The sequence below is a fragment of the Muntiacus reevesi genome, chromosome 1 (genome assembly GCF_963930625.1).
Source record: "Muntiacus reevesi chromosome 1, mMunRee1.1, whole genome shotgun sequence".
Taxonomy (NCBI): Eukaryota; Metazoa; Chordata; class Mammalia; order Artiodactyla; family Cervidae; genus Muntiacus; species Muntiacus reevesi.
Genome location: NC_089249.1, coordinates 209,137,106 through 209,153,619, shown reverse-complemented (window position 1 = coordinate 209,153,619; position 16,514 = coordinate 209,137,106). Strand labels below are relative to the sequence as shown.

Below are 16,514 nucleotides of genomic sequence, written 5' to 3'. Positions count from 1 at the left end.
GCCTTCTCCAAGTGCTCTGACCTCCTGCTCTAAACTGTGCAAATAGTTCTCAGGCCTGCTATGCACAACTGCCCTTGGACTTCCCCTCTCCATGATGATGGCACAGAGTTATAAGTCCTCATACCAGTTTTCCTCTTCTTGCTTCAATTTGTCAGTTTTCTGGAATTACATGTTTACTTCTGTGTAAAGAAGGAAGGGCAGGTAAACCTTCTCTCACACTTTATTGATGATATGCTAGTTATAGAAATGTATATCAGATTAGATCTTTGAAGCATTGCTCTAGCGTTCATTATTGCTGATGACAAGTCAGCTGCCAGCGTGGCTCTGCTTTCTTTGTCTGCCAACTTATGTTTTTCTCTCTGTCTTCTCTTTTTCCTTGATATTCTGAAATCTCAACAGATCAATGTCAGTAAATGTAGATTCTTTTTATACATTATGCTGGCAGTGGGTTCTTAATCTGAAGACATATATTAGGTCATAGAAAAACTTTTTTCTCTGAAATGGTCTTTTATTCTTTATTACTTTCATGTTAAATCCCCTGGGTTAATCCTATATGTGTTTTTATCTTTTTACCTACCTTTTCTCTCATTTTGTTTATTCTATACTTTGAGAGACTTCCATGATTTTATATTCTGCCTCTTTTAATTTATTAATTTCTCTGTCATGTTCTTTAATTTCTGAAATCTTTCTTCTCTGATTATTTCCTTTTCATAGCAACCGTTCCTGTTTAATAGAAGCATGATCTTCTCCAATCTCTCTGCAGATACTAAACAGAATTTTTAAAGATCTCTTTATTACTTGATTTATGTTCCTTTTGGAATTAGTTGTTCCATTTGTTTTTCTTATCCTCTCTCCTTTGTAGTGCTCGCTTTCCTATGAAAGCAATCCTTGATTGTCCATCCGGTTAGATGAATTATTCTAGGTATTTTTCACTGCTTCCTCGGTTTGGATGCATAAGTCTGGTCCCTCTGTAGGCTGTTTGTCAACTGAAGGGCTTCATTATAGGGAATGAGGGGAGAGAGGCAGATTCTAGACTGGGAACCTCATGAAAACCAGAATGACCAGAATGGCAGACACCCTACTTCAACCCAAACATTTCATGAAATTTCCTTAGGAATGCTGACCTTCTTTTTTTTGTCCCCCTCATTGGAGGATAATTGCTTTACAATGTCATGTTGCTTTCTGCTGCACAACAGTGTGAATCAGCCATAAGTGTACATATGTCCCCTCCCTCTTGAATCTCCCACCCCACCCCTCTAGGTCATGGCAGAGCACCAGTTTGAGCCCCTTCTGTTATACAGCAAATTCCTACTGGCTATCTGCTTTACATATGGTCATATATATGTTTCAGTGCTACTCTCTCAGTTCATCCTACCCTCTCCTTCCCCCGCTGTGTCCACAAGTATGTTCTCTCTGACACTGACCCTTTTTATAGAATAGGGGTGTGCATGCTTAGGGATAACACTGGGCTGCTATTTGTCTCTGTGGTCTTTGGCACAGGCTAAGACATAGTCAGTACCGCTTCTTGTTCCCTCCTCCTCTTAACGCCAGTCCTGAGCACACAGCCTCTCAGGCTTCTGAGAAGACTGACATCCAGACCCTTTGCAGTCTACTTCCTGAGGAGGTCTGGGCTGGGGCTTCCTCTGCTCCAGTCCTTTCTTTAGCATCATGCTCCTGCTTTATATCTTTTACAAAGCTGTTAATCTCTTGCTTGGTGATGGCTCCTTCCTCCTTGCCCTGTTCTCTGTGTTGTTGTGAGTCCTATTTCCATTGGCATTATTTTTTTAATGTCTACCAGGGTTAAATTCAGGTCTATGAAACAGAAAGTCCACATACCAGTAACTTTAAAATAGGAGCAGGAGTGGGGGGGGGGGGGACTTTTTTTTTTTTTTTTTGTCTTTAACAACAATTCAGGCTGTTGTGGCAGCTCCAGGAGGTGCTCAGGTACTGACTCTATTTTTTCTGCTCAGTCTTCTGGGCACTGGTCTTCCATCTTCAGAACTCTCACCTCATGGTGGCAGATGGTCATGGCAGCTCCAGCCATCACAGTCACATTCTAGGGTGGAAGAGTTTAAGGGGAAATAGGACAGATGGTGCAAGTGAGCTGAGTGTACTGCACTTAGTATTTAGGGAAAACTTTTCCTTATGACTTCTGATTACCTTTGTCTCCCACTCTTTGCAAGGGAATGTGGGAAATTAAAGCTGAATTTAGCTGAATACAGTATTATTTCCAATAATTTAGGAGTTTGATGAGCAAGAGAAGGATAGATTTGGGTTTGCAGTTAGCACTTTTACCCTATGTTAGCAGCACTTCAGGTGTGAATGGAGGGAGCAAACACAGACTCAGCCTAACATCTTGAACCAGAAGCACTGATCTTTGAAATGCACAAGACTCTTTCTTTCAGCCTAGACTGCTTAGTGGTGAATATATGCTTATGAATGAGAAAAAATTTTTATTGCAGTTTTAGATCCTGGGGTTTAGCTGTCTGTATGAATATTTTCTTAGAGGTCATTATGCCATTTCTTCTCATGTAAAGGAGCAGTTCAGTAGGATTTCCAAGTTTTTAAATGAGAGCATTTAAATATTTCCACTTTAGAGGCAGTGTGTTAGTTTTTTATGCGTTGCTGCTGTAAGAAGTTAGCATAAACTTAGTGACTTAAAACAACACAAATTTATTATCTTATGCCTCTCAAGGTCAGAGATCCAAATTGAGTTTCATTGAGCTAAAATTAAGATATGAATGGGTTGTAGGAGATAATTGATTCCTTTCCCTTGTCAGCTTCCAGAGGTCACCTGGGCTCATGACCTTTACTTTGTCACCTAAACCAGTCCTGTATCATCTTCCATTCTCTGATTCTGGTCCTCCTGCCTCCCTCTTATCAGGAGCCTTATGATTACATTGAGCCCACCTGTATAATCTAGGATAATCTCTCCATGGTAATATCATGTAATCAGATATACACAGTGGTAGCTGGCCCTATAAGGTAATATTCACAGGTTTAGGATGTGGTAGGAGGAACCTGCAACAGGCAGCTCTAACTCAACTTCCAAAAGAATTTTCCTTTATTTATATAGTCCCTTAAAACTGCTGTCCAGAAAGGGCAGAGAACCCTTTAGCTGAGAACCATCACTCAGTTTTCATGAACAAAATTTAGACCTAATGCTTAGGAATATTGGAAGGAGCAGTCTTTTTTGTTTTTTGGGTTTTTTTTTTTTTTTAGTTCTTTTTTTTATAGAGCTTTTAAGAAACTCTCCATATGATGTGGTCTAGTTCATATGGCATTCCAGGAATGATGATTATTGGCTGTTGCATTTTGTTTTGCCTTTTTCTGTGAACAATATGTAGAAAGACCTTTCATCAGAAATGTACTTCTTCCAACCATAATGTTATTATATTCATTGATTTTGTAAATTATAAACTTCTATACTTTCTTTATAATTCACATATTGAACTCTTAATTTTTCAGGAAAAAAAATCCAATGTTATACCAGATGATGTATAACAATAACAACAACAACTACTAAAACAGAGAACTCATGTTCTGAAACATGAATATTTAGGAAAGCTAAAGAAAGAATTGTTGATGAAATTTCAATGTATATATGCTTTACTCTTTCTTTTTATTGGAGATCACAGTGGTTTACTTTCTTTTATTGGCTTTTCCCTCAAATAATGTCTTTATAATCAAAAGGCATTTTCTGTGTTTGTTTTCATTTCTGTCTTTATAGCTTAAGAAATGCATTAAAACTCCAGAAATTCCTTCTAAACATGTTCGGAACTGGGTCCCAAAAGTCTTAGAACAAAGACGACAAGGTTTGGAAACATATTTACAGGTAAGATGTGTTTCAATCCTCATTTAATATATTGTCACTTAAAGAATCATACATCTCAATGTTTTTTCTCAGAACTTATGGGTGAGATGCAGACTGTATCAAGAAGCTAAACATTCTGAATGAAAGTTTAAAATTCTAAATATGTTATTGGTTGGTTCTTTTATTTTTAATTAGGTTCTATTTTAAAATGGTGATGTGGAAGTGAAAATTTACTATAAAAGTAAAAACCAATGTACAAGATGTCTGTTTATTTTTTTGTTCAACCCTACAAATTGCTTTTTTGTTTTTAGCTTTCCTCTTCAAGATTTGTCACTTCCTCATAGGGTCAGACAGTAAAGCATCTGCCTGCAATGCAGGAGAGCTGGGTTCGATCCCTGGGTTAGGAAGATCCCCTGGAGAAGGAAATGGCAACCCACTCCAGTACTCTTGCCTGGGAAATCCCACGGACAGAGGAACCTGGTAGGCTACAGTCTGTGGGGTTTCAAAGAGTCGGACACAACGGAGCGACTTCATTATTAGGGCTTCCCCGGTGGCATAGTGTTACTAGCCTTTAGATGTGGAGCGTTCAAGAGATAATCAGAGAAACTACATTTTCAATGGGCCTGGCTGGTACACATCTGGAATCAAATTGAGAATAAAGATATAAAAATTGCCTCTGACAAAGTACTCACTTCTTCAAAAAGTAGAATGTGTGTTTTTAAAACAATCCATAGAACTCTCTTTCCTGCAGCTATGAGGAGCAAACAGATCTACCTAAGTAAGGTAAGACAAAGCAGTCTCTCTGCCAAGTGACAGAAAAAAACGAAAGAGTGAGGCAATGTCAACTTCTCCGAGTTTTAAAACAAAAAGTGCTAGTGGCCTCCGGTGAATTAGTCACCACTAATCCAAGGAGCGCCGTGTGGAGCAGGCACTGAGAGGAGGGCGGGGCCTTGGGCGCCTGTGTTCCTCAGGACATGAGTCCACTCGAGGGGCTGACGCCTGAGGCTGACTGACCGGGAGTGAGGGGTTGGTCTAGGGGAATCTTGGCTCTCAAAAACGAAGAGCTGGGCAGCACCTCAGAGTTCTGAATTTACCGTGGTGATCTAGCCAGGACATGTTTCTGCAAAGAAGTTGGTGTTCGTCCATAGCCGTCTTTGTGAATCCCTTCAGCATTAGCCCTCGGTGGATTCTGTTTGGGCAGGCGACCATGGACTGCGTGAAGTCTCTATCTGGTGTCCTCTACAGAGCTTTTCTGGTTGGTTGTGCTCGAATGACTAGTAGCTAGGAGCTCAAGAGAGGCTGTTGACACAGGCTTGTACTTAGGGATCAGTTCACAGGACTCTCCCCCAGTAGAAAAATTGTCAAGGAGCCGTCCCTGGTCTTCCGCACTTTTCTTGGTCTTCACAGTGTTCACAGGGGAAAGTTGTTGTGTGGAAACCCCCGGAACCCAGAGGAGGGCTGTCTTCACTGCTTTTGTTCTTCTGCTTGGGGATGTGGTAGATGGATCCTTCACTGCCTCTCCCCGGCAGTGGGAGATTAAAGGAAGTAGAGACTGCAAATGACAGGAAAGTGTGTGGCGTGTGCCTTGAGACTCTCTGTATGGAGCCATGAGACTTCCAGGGCCTCGGGCCGCAACTGCAGAGCAAAACCAAACCCCAAAACCCAGAAACGAGACTTTGGATGTTGTATGCAAAGGGTAAAAACGCACGTTCTCTATAATTATATGGGCTTGGTAAACAATGCATTTTAATTTGTAAGCCAGATTTTCCACAGATATTGTATATCTTCAAGCTTCAGTTCTGAAGAAAGCTTTGCTCTTTCCTCCCATTGTATTTGACACATGACTCCCATTACTACTCAGTGTAAACATTTTAAGATGTTTGTACTTTGGATATAAATATGCAGATAAAATCATCTGGCATAGAGAGGAGTTTACAATGACACTCAAATTGAGCTTAGAATTTTCTATTCTCAGAAACAGAGCTTGAAAGATGTGGTTGAAGGACCGAGAGGACTTGTTTGCTCTTGTGCGTTTAATATTCAGTTTGTTGTCAGTAAAGTCCTGAAGGAGTTCAAGGATGCTTTCTCTTCTCCCTCTTCTCTCTGATTCTATGTGTGTGCCATGGGAGCCAACTGGAAGTTACAGAGATTAGTGTGGATGAAAGATGAGTGCAGATACTTGATCAATCCCCAGGGAAATGCAAACCCTGGCTTAGGGCTCAGTTCTTAAGAGCTTTTGGTGTTTACGTCTCTTCGGAAGTAAGACAGTTCCCACTATTCCTTCTACTCACCTGTGTAACTCCAGTTTGAATCCCACTCACCCTCTGTACCAGTCTGAACCTCTGAGTGTAAGTGTCACTAGCACTTCTTGGCAGGCACCCCCCTGCAGCGAATCCATCTCAGCTCGAGGTACATAGGATGGCCCAGTTCAGGCCCATATGCTTGAGAAAGTATGAATACCCAAGCCATAGCATCTTAAGCTCATAGAGATCTCAGACCTTATCCAATCCAGTTTGTCTCCTGCCCTGTAGTTAAGTTCACGAGCATCCCTCTGGTCTCAGTTTACCACCCATAAAACAGGCAGATTAACTCTTGGAAGGGCTAGAGAAACCCTTCATTTTGTCCCCAAAGCAACTAATACAGTCTAGACCATAGATGGGTTCAACACACATTTGCTAAATTGGTCCACACTGCTCTTTTATTTTAGAGATGGAGAGCCAGGATTCCAGTGGGGTTAAGCAACTTGCTCACTTCCTAGAGTATTAGTTAAAGAGATAGGATTGGAATTTTAATTTCTTAACTCCCAGTATAGACTCTTTTTATTATGTGTATTGTAGGTTTTCTAAGTCAGGAGAAATTTTCAGCCTTAACATATTGTTTGTCTTAAGGATATGATAATAAAAGTAAAGGAAAATAGCTTATAAACCATCACAATTTAACTCACTGTCTATCCCCAACTTCTTTGATCAATAGATTTTTTTAAATATCTTTGAGTTCAATATTTAGAATCCTTTAAAAACTGTGAGCAATATATCTATTTTCTGTGTTAAGTTACCTGCATAAAAACAGAAGTCTTAAGAATAAATTAACTTAGGTTTCCCAAACTTATTTGACCATCAAACATGGTTTGTGTAATATTTTATCTCCTAGTTTGGGAGGATTTTCCACCTTCCCTAAGACCCCACAGAAACAAAAGTATAAAAACTTAAAAAGAAATAAACCACAGCAGTTAGGTGGTGGATGGGCAGGGAAGAGAGGGGATCATCAGTGGGGGGGGGGGGGGGGGGGGGGGGGGAACATGTGACAGTTTTCTAGAAGATGGAATGTTCTGGTAGCATGCGATGAGTGCTATAAAGTGAAAACTGAAGCTCAGCCATGAGAGCCTGTGTGGATGTGGGAGGCAGCCTACTTACAGCTGGGGTGGAGATCGTCTTCTGGACTTAGGGTCGGCCCCCGAGGCAGAGGCTGAGGTGAGCAGTGACTGCTTATTCTGTACAGAATACATCCTCATGTTTATGACCAGGTCCAAAATTTGTAAAGACTTATTTTCTTGAAAATAACGCAACAAAATACTAAACAGAATGTCTGAGGGAAGCTAAAGCTTCTAGGGTGGATATCAGGGCCCCCAAGTTGACAACCCCCTCCCTCTCCTCTTACCGCAAGGAGAAGCCCCTCAAACTGCACGCTCCACCCGCACTGTTTCCCCTCAGAAGGAAGCACTCCTACTGACCTAACAGCAGAGGAAGTCCCCTCAAGCTGCTTTCTGCAGTGAGATCTGATCCCCAGGGATCTCCAAGCATTGAAGAGAAAGGCCAAGGTGAACAAAAGCACTAACTCCTCAGGAAAGAGAGAATTCAGAACACCACATGTATCATAAAAATGGATTTCATAAATCTCAAGAGCTTCCCAAAGGTACTGCACTCAAAAAATATGAGTCTAGGATACTGTGTGAAAGGACCAATCAGAGAACACACGGCGTTCTTAGCTTTAGTTGTTTTATCCAATTGACAGTGATGGGGAGCTGCTCTCCCTGGTTGGGAAACCGTTCCACAGAGTACAGAGACAAAAGCTCCAACAGAAGACAAGAGCCACGGAGGTCAGTTCAAGTCTGATGTCCTCTTTCCTGCTGGAGGCCCAGGGAGAAGGAAGTGTAGAAAATACAAAAGTGAGGAAGAAAATAATCAAATGAAAAACACTTAACAACTTTACCTTTACTCAGACAAGGTTCTCCAAGGGCAGAGCAGAATGAATGGAGAAACCCTCTAATGCCTAGACGTAATCTGGCAACATTTCAGTACTTCATCAGAGATGAAGCCCCTTGATCTTTCTTCCAGAAAGAGAAAACAGTGGTTAGCAAAGTTAAGGTTTAGTTGTATCTTCACATATTTATTTAAGGTTGATTTAATTGGCAAGTCTCTTATCATTCTTTATTAGCAACTTTAAATTGGAAGCTGTCATGATTTTCAGACAAGGAATTTCACCAGAATTTTGCATGAACAGCACACTTGTGCTGTTTATTGCAATAATGTGAAATTTATCTTTCTGAGAAAGGGACCCATGTCTTATGTCACTTATTCAGGAACAGCAGTTGTTTATGTTTTCATCTTTATCACCTGGAGTGAAAAGTTATTAAAGTTTTGGGAGCTGACCAGAAATAGCTCATAGCAACTGAAGCTAATATTTTAACCCCTTAGAAAAAAGTTCATTTGAAGAAAATAGTGCCACAGCTGGGTCAGGCTGGGTAGATGCAGAGTGCTATCATCAGAAGACCCTGTTTACCTGACTAGTCTGCCCCTCACTCATTCTTTAACTTATACTATGCAGTATAATGTTCCATTTGGTCAGAAGTCTGAGTTAAAGAGTATTGTATTTTTTACTTTTCCAGTAATGCCTGAGGTATCTGTTAAAACTGACCATGTGCGCTCACAAATTTCTAATCCCTTGAGTGCAGTGAACTATATATAATCAGATGACATTTTAAAAATGAATCTCCTGTATCTTAACTTGACTGCTTGATCTATAAGAAAAAAATGTATGTTAAAATTTCCCACTTATGTTTTCATGATTACTGATATAGTTGGGTTTAGTGCAATCATCCATTTTTTCTTGTTTGCTTATATTCAAATAGTATATTTAATTTTTATCCATGTTTTTTTGTTAGTTCCCTTTTTGCTGAATTTTTTCTTCCTTGCTTGCTTTTGGACTGGTGGCAGATTTTTTCCCCTTTTTCTCTTTCCATTTTACCCCGTGAGTATGTATATATCATTTCAGTGATTACCTGTTACCTTTAGTTGCCTCCTGAAATTCACAAGGACCTTTCAATGTTTTAAATCTGGTCACCTTGAACGCAGGATTCTGGGTTGACAATTCTTGTTTTTTTCCACATTTGGAAAATATTTCGAAACTTCATTTTGCCCCTGTGGTTTCTGATTTAAATATCCACTGTCATATTAATTGTTTTTCCTGTATGTGTAAGATGTTGCTTTAAACTGGCTGTTTTCATAGACTTTGTGCCTACTCTAGCATGGTGAAGACAAGATGTTTTATTTATTGAAACAATTATTGTTCAAATACTGTCTAGGCACTTAAGCATCTCAGGGCACAGAATGGGTACTCTGTGTGCTGTGCTATGCTTAATCGCTCAGTCGTGTCTGACTCTTTGTGACCCCAGGGACTGACTGTAGCCCGCCGGGCTTCTCTGTCCATGGGGATTCTCCAGGCAGAAATACTGGAGTGGGTTGCCATGCCTACTCCAGAGGATCTTCCCGACCCAGGAATCAAACCAGGGTCTCCTGCATGGCAGGCGGATTCTTTACCAACTGAGCTACCAGAGGAGCCCCGGGTACTCTATAAATATTAGTTAAAGAGAGGAAGAAATATAGGAAACTTTTATGCTTGAAAAGTAAAAATCAAATGGCATTTTTTCAAGATTTTGTCTTTGTCTTTGGTTTTCAGAAGCTTAATTATTATGTGTTTTGGTTTGTGTTTCTTTAAGTTTTTCCTGTTTGGAATTCTACCAACGTGTTGAATCTGTAGGTTTATCTCTTTTGCCACATGTGGAAGTTTTTAGCCATTATTTCTTTGGGTACTTTTTCAACCCCTTTCTCTTACTCCTCTCTTTCCAAGACTCCAATAATGGGAATGTTCTATTTTTTATTATAGTTGCACAAGGCCCTAACACCTTTATTTATTTATTTTTACTGTTTCTTTCCATTGGTCAGATTAGATACATTGTTTTGTTTCTATCTACCTGTTCACTGATTCTTTTCTTTTCCTTCCACTGGGCCACTGAACCCTGTACTGAGCCCTTTCTTTATGTTATTGAATTTTTCAGTTCCAAAATCCCCATTTGCCATTTGATTTTTCTTTGTAGCTTTTACTTTTTGCTGATACTTTATATGAATATGTGTGTGTGTGTGTGTGTGTGTGTGTGTGTATTTTCCCCTGTTTTTTTTTAGCCATGTTGCACAGCTTTCAGGATCTCAGTTCCCTGACCAGGAATCAAATCAGGGCCACAGCAGTGAAAGCACTGAATCCTAACCGTTAGACCACCAGGGAACTGAGACTTTTTATTTCTTTGTTGAATTTTTCTATTTCTTCCTTTTCTTTCAAATATGCTCACATTTACTCATGGAAACATATTTATCATGGCTGCCTTAAAAAATCATTGTCAGATAATTTTAACATATCTCTGTCATCTCAGTGTTGGCATGTATTGGTTGACTTTTTCATCCTGTTTGAGATCTTCCAGGTTTTTGATATAATGAATGATTCTGGTTGAATTCTAGACATTTTTGTGTTATGGTACGAGACTCTGAACCTTATTTAAATCTTGGTTGTTTTAGCTTGCTTTCTCTGATACCGATCAGTCAAGGCAAGGGACTCCACCTTCCCTCTACTAAGTGAAGATGGAAGACCAGATCCCTCAGCTAGCATCACTGACAGCTGGGTTGGGCTGGGTGCTCCTCATCACTGCTGAGAGGATGGGAGTTCCAGCTCCCCACATGGTGTCCACAGACCCTGTAGGTGGGGGCACATTACTGGCTGTGGGGATGAAAGTCCTGGCTGCTTTCTTGGCCTTCTCTGACAGCACCCCAGCACGGAGTGCTTCATTACCCGCCTGACGAGGATGGAAGTCTAGGCTTCCCATGAGGACATTACTGGCATGAGTGGCAGTTGGCCACAATTTCTTCTGTGGTGCGTTGGCTATAGTAGAACGATTTAGAGTTGGAGAGTTTTCTGTCTTGCTAGGTTGTCTCTGGTATGGTTTTGCTAGAGGAAACAGGATTTTACCAGGGCCTTATTTGTCTACATATGTTGGTATTTCCTGGTTGCTAGGTTTTTCTTCTCCCAGTCAAGATAGGTGAGGCAAAATGAAAACCCAGGAAAGATAAAGCTCAACACTGTGTCATTTCTTTGGTCCTAAAAAGTCTCTTTTCTTCTTTCAACCTGTCATAATCTTCTTGTTTGCTTTATATACAGGACCCAGTGGTTTTAGTTGTACTTAGCAGGATCAATGGGGAAAAGTATATCTGCTCCATCTTATTGGAAGTCGAAGCCCATACATTGATTTTTGAATTTAATATTATGGTTTTTTGTTTCCATGAACTCTGTTTTCATTTTTTTCCTAATCTGCCTGGGTTTTACATTTTTTTAGTAGTCCTTGTATTTTTGCTTACATTTTCAAACCTCTTTTATATTTTATCTCTTAGACACGTTAACTCATTTTCTCAGGAAAAATGGTCACCACCACATATCATCTGAATTCAGTGGACCATGTTTAGTTTTTTTCTAATTATAGTTTATAAATAATTTACAGAGATTCTTTAGAACTTTTATCAGAACTTCAACATGACAGATCCAAAGTCAGTCCGTATTTTCCTGTTTTGTAAAAGGCCAGCATCCTTTGAACAGGAAACCTAACTGTTCATCAGCTTCTGTGTATGAACATGAAACATAAACCATCTTATAGATACTGATTCCAGATTTTTATATTTATCTCTAATAGGTTCCAGTGTATCATTGTTTCTGATTCTTTTCTTTGGACATGCATTGTTAAAACCCAAAACCACAATGGTTAGTAGTTTTCTTGAGGAGACAGTGGCTAATATCTTTGTTGCATAATTACAAAATATTTTCATTTTTAAATTTACAAATACCAACTAGAATGACTAAATCGATGAAATTTTTTAAAAGTTTCTGTATTATCTGTTTCCTTCTAGTCATCTTTGTATAGCCTTTTGTCAAGTAAAGTAAAGCACTTGTCAAATAAATCTTGGTATACAAACATTGCAATAAGTGAAAGAATACTATTCCAGGTTGTTTTAGTGAAATGAGACGTTCCAAGTTCTTGATGCAAAGCATTGTTTGGTAAAACAATTCTTACACATGCTTAGAACTACTTTTTGCCTTTGAAAGCAATGTCAGTTTTCTCTGATTCTTTTAGAATTTTCTTTTTATCTTTGGTGTTATTGCATTTTACTATAGATCTTTATTATGATATTTATTCTGTATTTACATGTAATCTTTGTAGATTTTTTTAACTAATATTTTTGAGGATTTTTTGAGTCTTATAATTAGTAACTGATATCTTCATAAGTCTAAGTTGATTGTTGTTTCTGCTGATTCTTGCTCATGGTGCTTTGTTTCCTCATAGTATATGTGTATAGTTTTGTAATTTGTTTGTCGGTTTTTTGGGAGGAGCTGATTAATCATTTCCATATATCTTTATCTTGGAGATTTTTTTTTCTTTTACTTATCAAGTGAATTTGCTGATTAATCAATGTCCTTATATCTTTATCTTGGGGATTTTTTTTTTCTTTTACTTATCAAGTGAATTTGCACATGGAGTTTTGTCCAGATATTTTTTGTGTTTATTGCTTCTGCTGATTGCCTGGGAGCATTGTCAACTGAGACTTCATAGTTGAAGGGTTTTTTGTGGGTTTTTTTTGCCATGAGAAGGCACTAATTTAGGTTACCAACCTGTGAAGGGGCCAGTTTGTGGTTTTAAATTCTCAGAGGCTGTTTCTTCTCCTCTCCTGTCCTTCCAGGACTACTCTTCACAGTTCTTTATTCTCTCCTCCCCTGGGGAGAAAGCAGCTTTACTTGGAGCTCATCTTTTAGATTCCCAATACCCTCTTGCCCTGAGAAAACCTCAGGCTTTATCTTCATTTCCTTTATCCATACACTCCCCAAACAGATGCTCAAAGTGACAGAGTTCACAGTATGTCCACAGGACAGGGATATGTGATTTTAGGATCTTAATGCTTCCTTTCCAAGATAATCTGAGCCATAGGAAGTTTTAAATGCCAACTCACCCTTCACAGTTAGCCAGGCTCTACTTCGGAGACTTATATAATTTCCTATAACACATTCTTCAAACATACATGGACAGGTTTGGAAAACGAGTTTAATTATTTTCCTAGCTATAAGAGTTTATTTGACAGTGTTTGCTTCCCAAATCAAAATGGATTTTATATTTCAATCATTCAGGGGTGAAAATATGTTTAGGCAGGAACCTCTGGTAGGGTCCATAGTGGTAAAAGTGAATGGTCATATAGATAGTACATTTCAACTCAACCTAACTGGAACATACCCTTTTTAAAATGCAGCAGTTATACCTATATACATGTGGTGTAGAAGAGACTTTCAACATTCCTATAAGATAATCCCCAGAGAGGTTGCATCATGACCTAATCCTAGTAGGCTACAGTCCATAGGGTCACAAAGAGTCAGACACGACTGAGCGACTTCACTTTTCATTTTCACTTTTTTATACTTATATACATGTGGTATAGAAGAGACTTTCAACATTCCTACAAGGTAATCCCCAAAGAGGCTGCATCGTGACCTAAACATGTTTTGTTTTTGTTTTAATTTTTATGTAGCCTGTATATAGGCTTAATGTTACAGAGTTCACAGTATAATAGGGTCTCTCAGTATGTCGTTGACCCTTTTTAACCACCAGTGCTCAGACGGTAAAGAATCTGCCTGTAATGCAGGAGACTCAAGTTCGATCCCTGGATCGGGAAGATCCCCTGGAGAGGGAAATGTCAACCTGCTCCAGTATTCTTGCCTGGAAAATCCCATGGACGGGAAGCCTAGCGAGCTACAGTTCATGGAGTTGCAAACAGTCGGACATGAATGAGTAACTGACACTCAGTCTGCCCGTGACCCTTTTTAACCACCCCCAGTGCTTCAGAGGACATTTTCTTACAAATTAGGTTGCCTTCCGACTTCCACTGGGCATGTGTTCCAGTCCTTTATCTTTCTCTTCCATGAGCTTCTTTACTTTTCTCAAGATACGATTCTCTGGTAACTTGGTCCCTTTCCCTAATGTGCACCAGGAACTGCTTCTAAAATGCTGGAAAGGTATTTTCTTTTTAAAAAAGTTGGGTTAACATCTGCTCTGCTGCCTCTTCACCTGTTGCTAGGTGCCAGGACTTGACAAGGCCTCAGTTACCCCCAGAATCAGGTGGTCATCAGACAGGCCAGCGTGTCTGGTACCACCATGGTGTCTTCTCTGAAGTTCTCTCTTTTACTTGATCAGCAGTTACTGTACTCAGTTCAGTTCAGTTCAGTCGCTCAGTCGTGTCCGACTCTTTGCAACCCCATGAATCGCAGCACGCCAGGCCTCCCTGTCCATCACAAACCCCCGGAGTCTACTCAAACTCATGCCCATCGAGTCGGTGATGCCATCCAGCCATCTTATCCTCTGTTGTCCCCTTCTCCTCCTGCCCCCAATCCCTCCCATCATCAGGGTCTTTTCCAATGAGTCAACTCTTCGCATGAGGTGACCAAAGTATTGGAGCTTCAGCTTCAGCATCAGTCCTTCCAATGAACACCCAGGACTGATCTCCTTAAGGATGGCCTGGTTGGATCTCCTTGCAGTCCAAGGGACTCTCAAGAGTCTTCTCCAACACCATACTTCAAAAGCATCCATTTTTTGGCACTCAGCTTTCCTCACAGTCCAACTCTCACATCCACACATGACCACTGGAAAAACCATAGCCTTGACCAGACGGATCTTTGTTGGCAAAGTAATGTCTCTGCTTTTTAATATGCTATCTAGATTGGTCATAACTTTCCTTCCAAGGAGTAAGCGTCTTTTAATTTCACGGCTGCAGTCACCATCTGCAGTGATTTTGGAGCCCAGAAAAATAAAGTCTGACACTGTTTCCACTGTCTCCCCATCTATTTCCCATGAAGTGATGGGATCAGATGCCATGATCTTAGTTTTCTGAATGTTAAGCTTTAAGCCAATTTTTCACTCTCCTCTTTCACTTTCATCAAGAGGCTTTTTAGTTCCTCTTCACTCTCTGCCATAAGGGGGGTGTCATTTGCATATCTGAGGTTATTGATATTTCTCCCAGCAACCTTGATTCCAGCTTGTGCTTCTTCCAGTCCAGCGTTTCTCATGATATACTCTGAATATAAGTTAAATAAGCAGGGTGACAATATACAGCCTTGATGTACTCCTTGTCCTATTTGGAACCAGTCTGTTGTTCCATGTACAGTTACTGTACTAGTTGCCCTTAAACATTTCATGAACTACATTTTCTTACTTTCATACTACAGTGTATTTGTGGACTTAATTTTCACAACTGTAAACCACTGACAACTTTGACATTTTACTGTTAAGTTACTAAAAATATCTGTTTTATGACCAAGAGCCAGTACTAGCAATCAGTATTCTTTGGTGGGAGAAGCTTTTACCCAAGTCTTGTTTGGACCCCCCGAAAGGTTTTTGGTTTTTGTCAGTCATTCCATGAGAATTGCACGGTAGGCATAACTCAGTGGAGAACAAAAGACTAAATGATACTGAACTGACATTCAGTTTTTAATGTTTTCAATGTCCACTCACCAGGTCCACAGCTTCCTCTTGCTTATGTCAGCAAACTTGCAAACCACTACGTATCACACTGCTGAGATTGTGAGCAGTCAGTACTGCAAAGGTTAAGCTTGGAACAGGTTTCTAATTAAGATGTTAGAATTATAATAATCTCTAAGCTAGTTTTACTTTTTAAAGGAGTTTTCTCATTATTATTCATGTAATCATAGATATCTATAAAGTTAAAAATTCTCTTACACACAGCCTAATTTTATTCTTTCTTTTCCTCCACATTTTATTTCTGTGTTTTTTAAGTCATATGTCTGCATATCTGTTCCTAGCCATTCAACTTTGGCTAAGGACTATTTGAAATTTTCTCATTTAATCCAGCCTTGATTCGGTAAAGGCCTTGATGAAGCTGAGTCAACTCAGCTCAGCAGAGAAGCCCTGTGCTACCCCAGTGACCAGCATAGGACCTGATAGCCCAAGTCCTTAGAATTTTGAGTTTAATTCACAGATTAAGAAGTGATACTACGGCAGCTTCACTTCTTATAAGTGATTATTTTAAAACTGCAAGTGAACTAAAGAACAAGACCTTACATACATTTTAAAATAAATAATGAACCTTATTATTCTCAACAACAGATGAAAATCAAGCCTGAAATATACAGGCATTAAGTAGCCCCACCATGGAGGTGGAAGACCTTATGTTTTTTTGTTTTTTGGGGTTTTTTTTTGCAAGATGTACAGCTTGAATTTCATAAAATCCCTGTAGAAACCCGTAGAAGTAAGAGTATCTGTGAAGATCCTGCTTATAACATGAGCCAAACTGTTCTTTGTTCTCGTTAAAGATTGTGAACAGTGTGTTAA

General features: G+C 39.6%; 1 protein-coding gene across 1 annotated transcript in view; it reads left to right on the top strand.

The window, feature by feature from the left end:
• SNX24 (sorting nexin 24) overlaps positions 1-16,514 on the top strand; it is a 172,833-nt gene that overhangs the window by 109,862 nt on the left and 46,457 nt on the right. Inside the window, exon 3 of the mRNA XM_065934443.1 lies at positions 3,731-3,835. Coding sequence (XP_065790515.1) covers positions 3,731-3,835 — 105 coding nt within the window. The remainder of the gene's footprint in view (positions 1-3,730; positions 3,836-16,514) is intronic.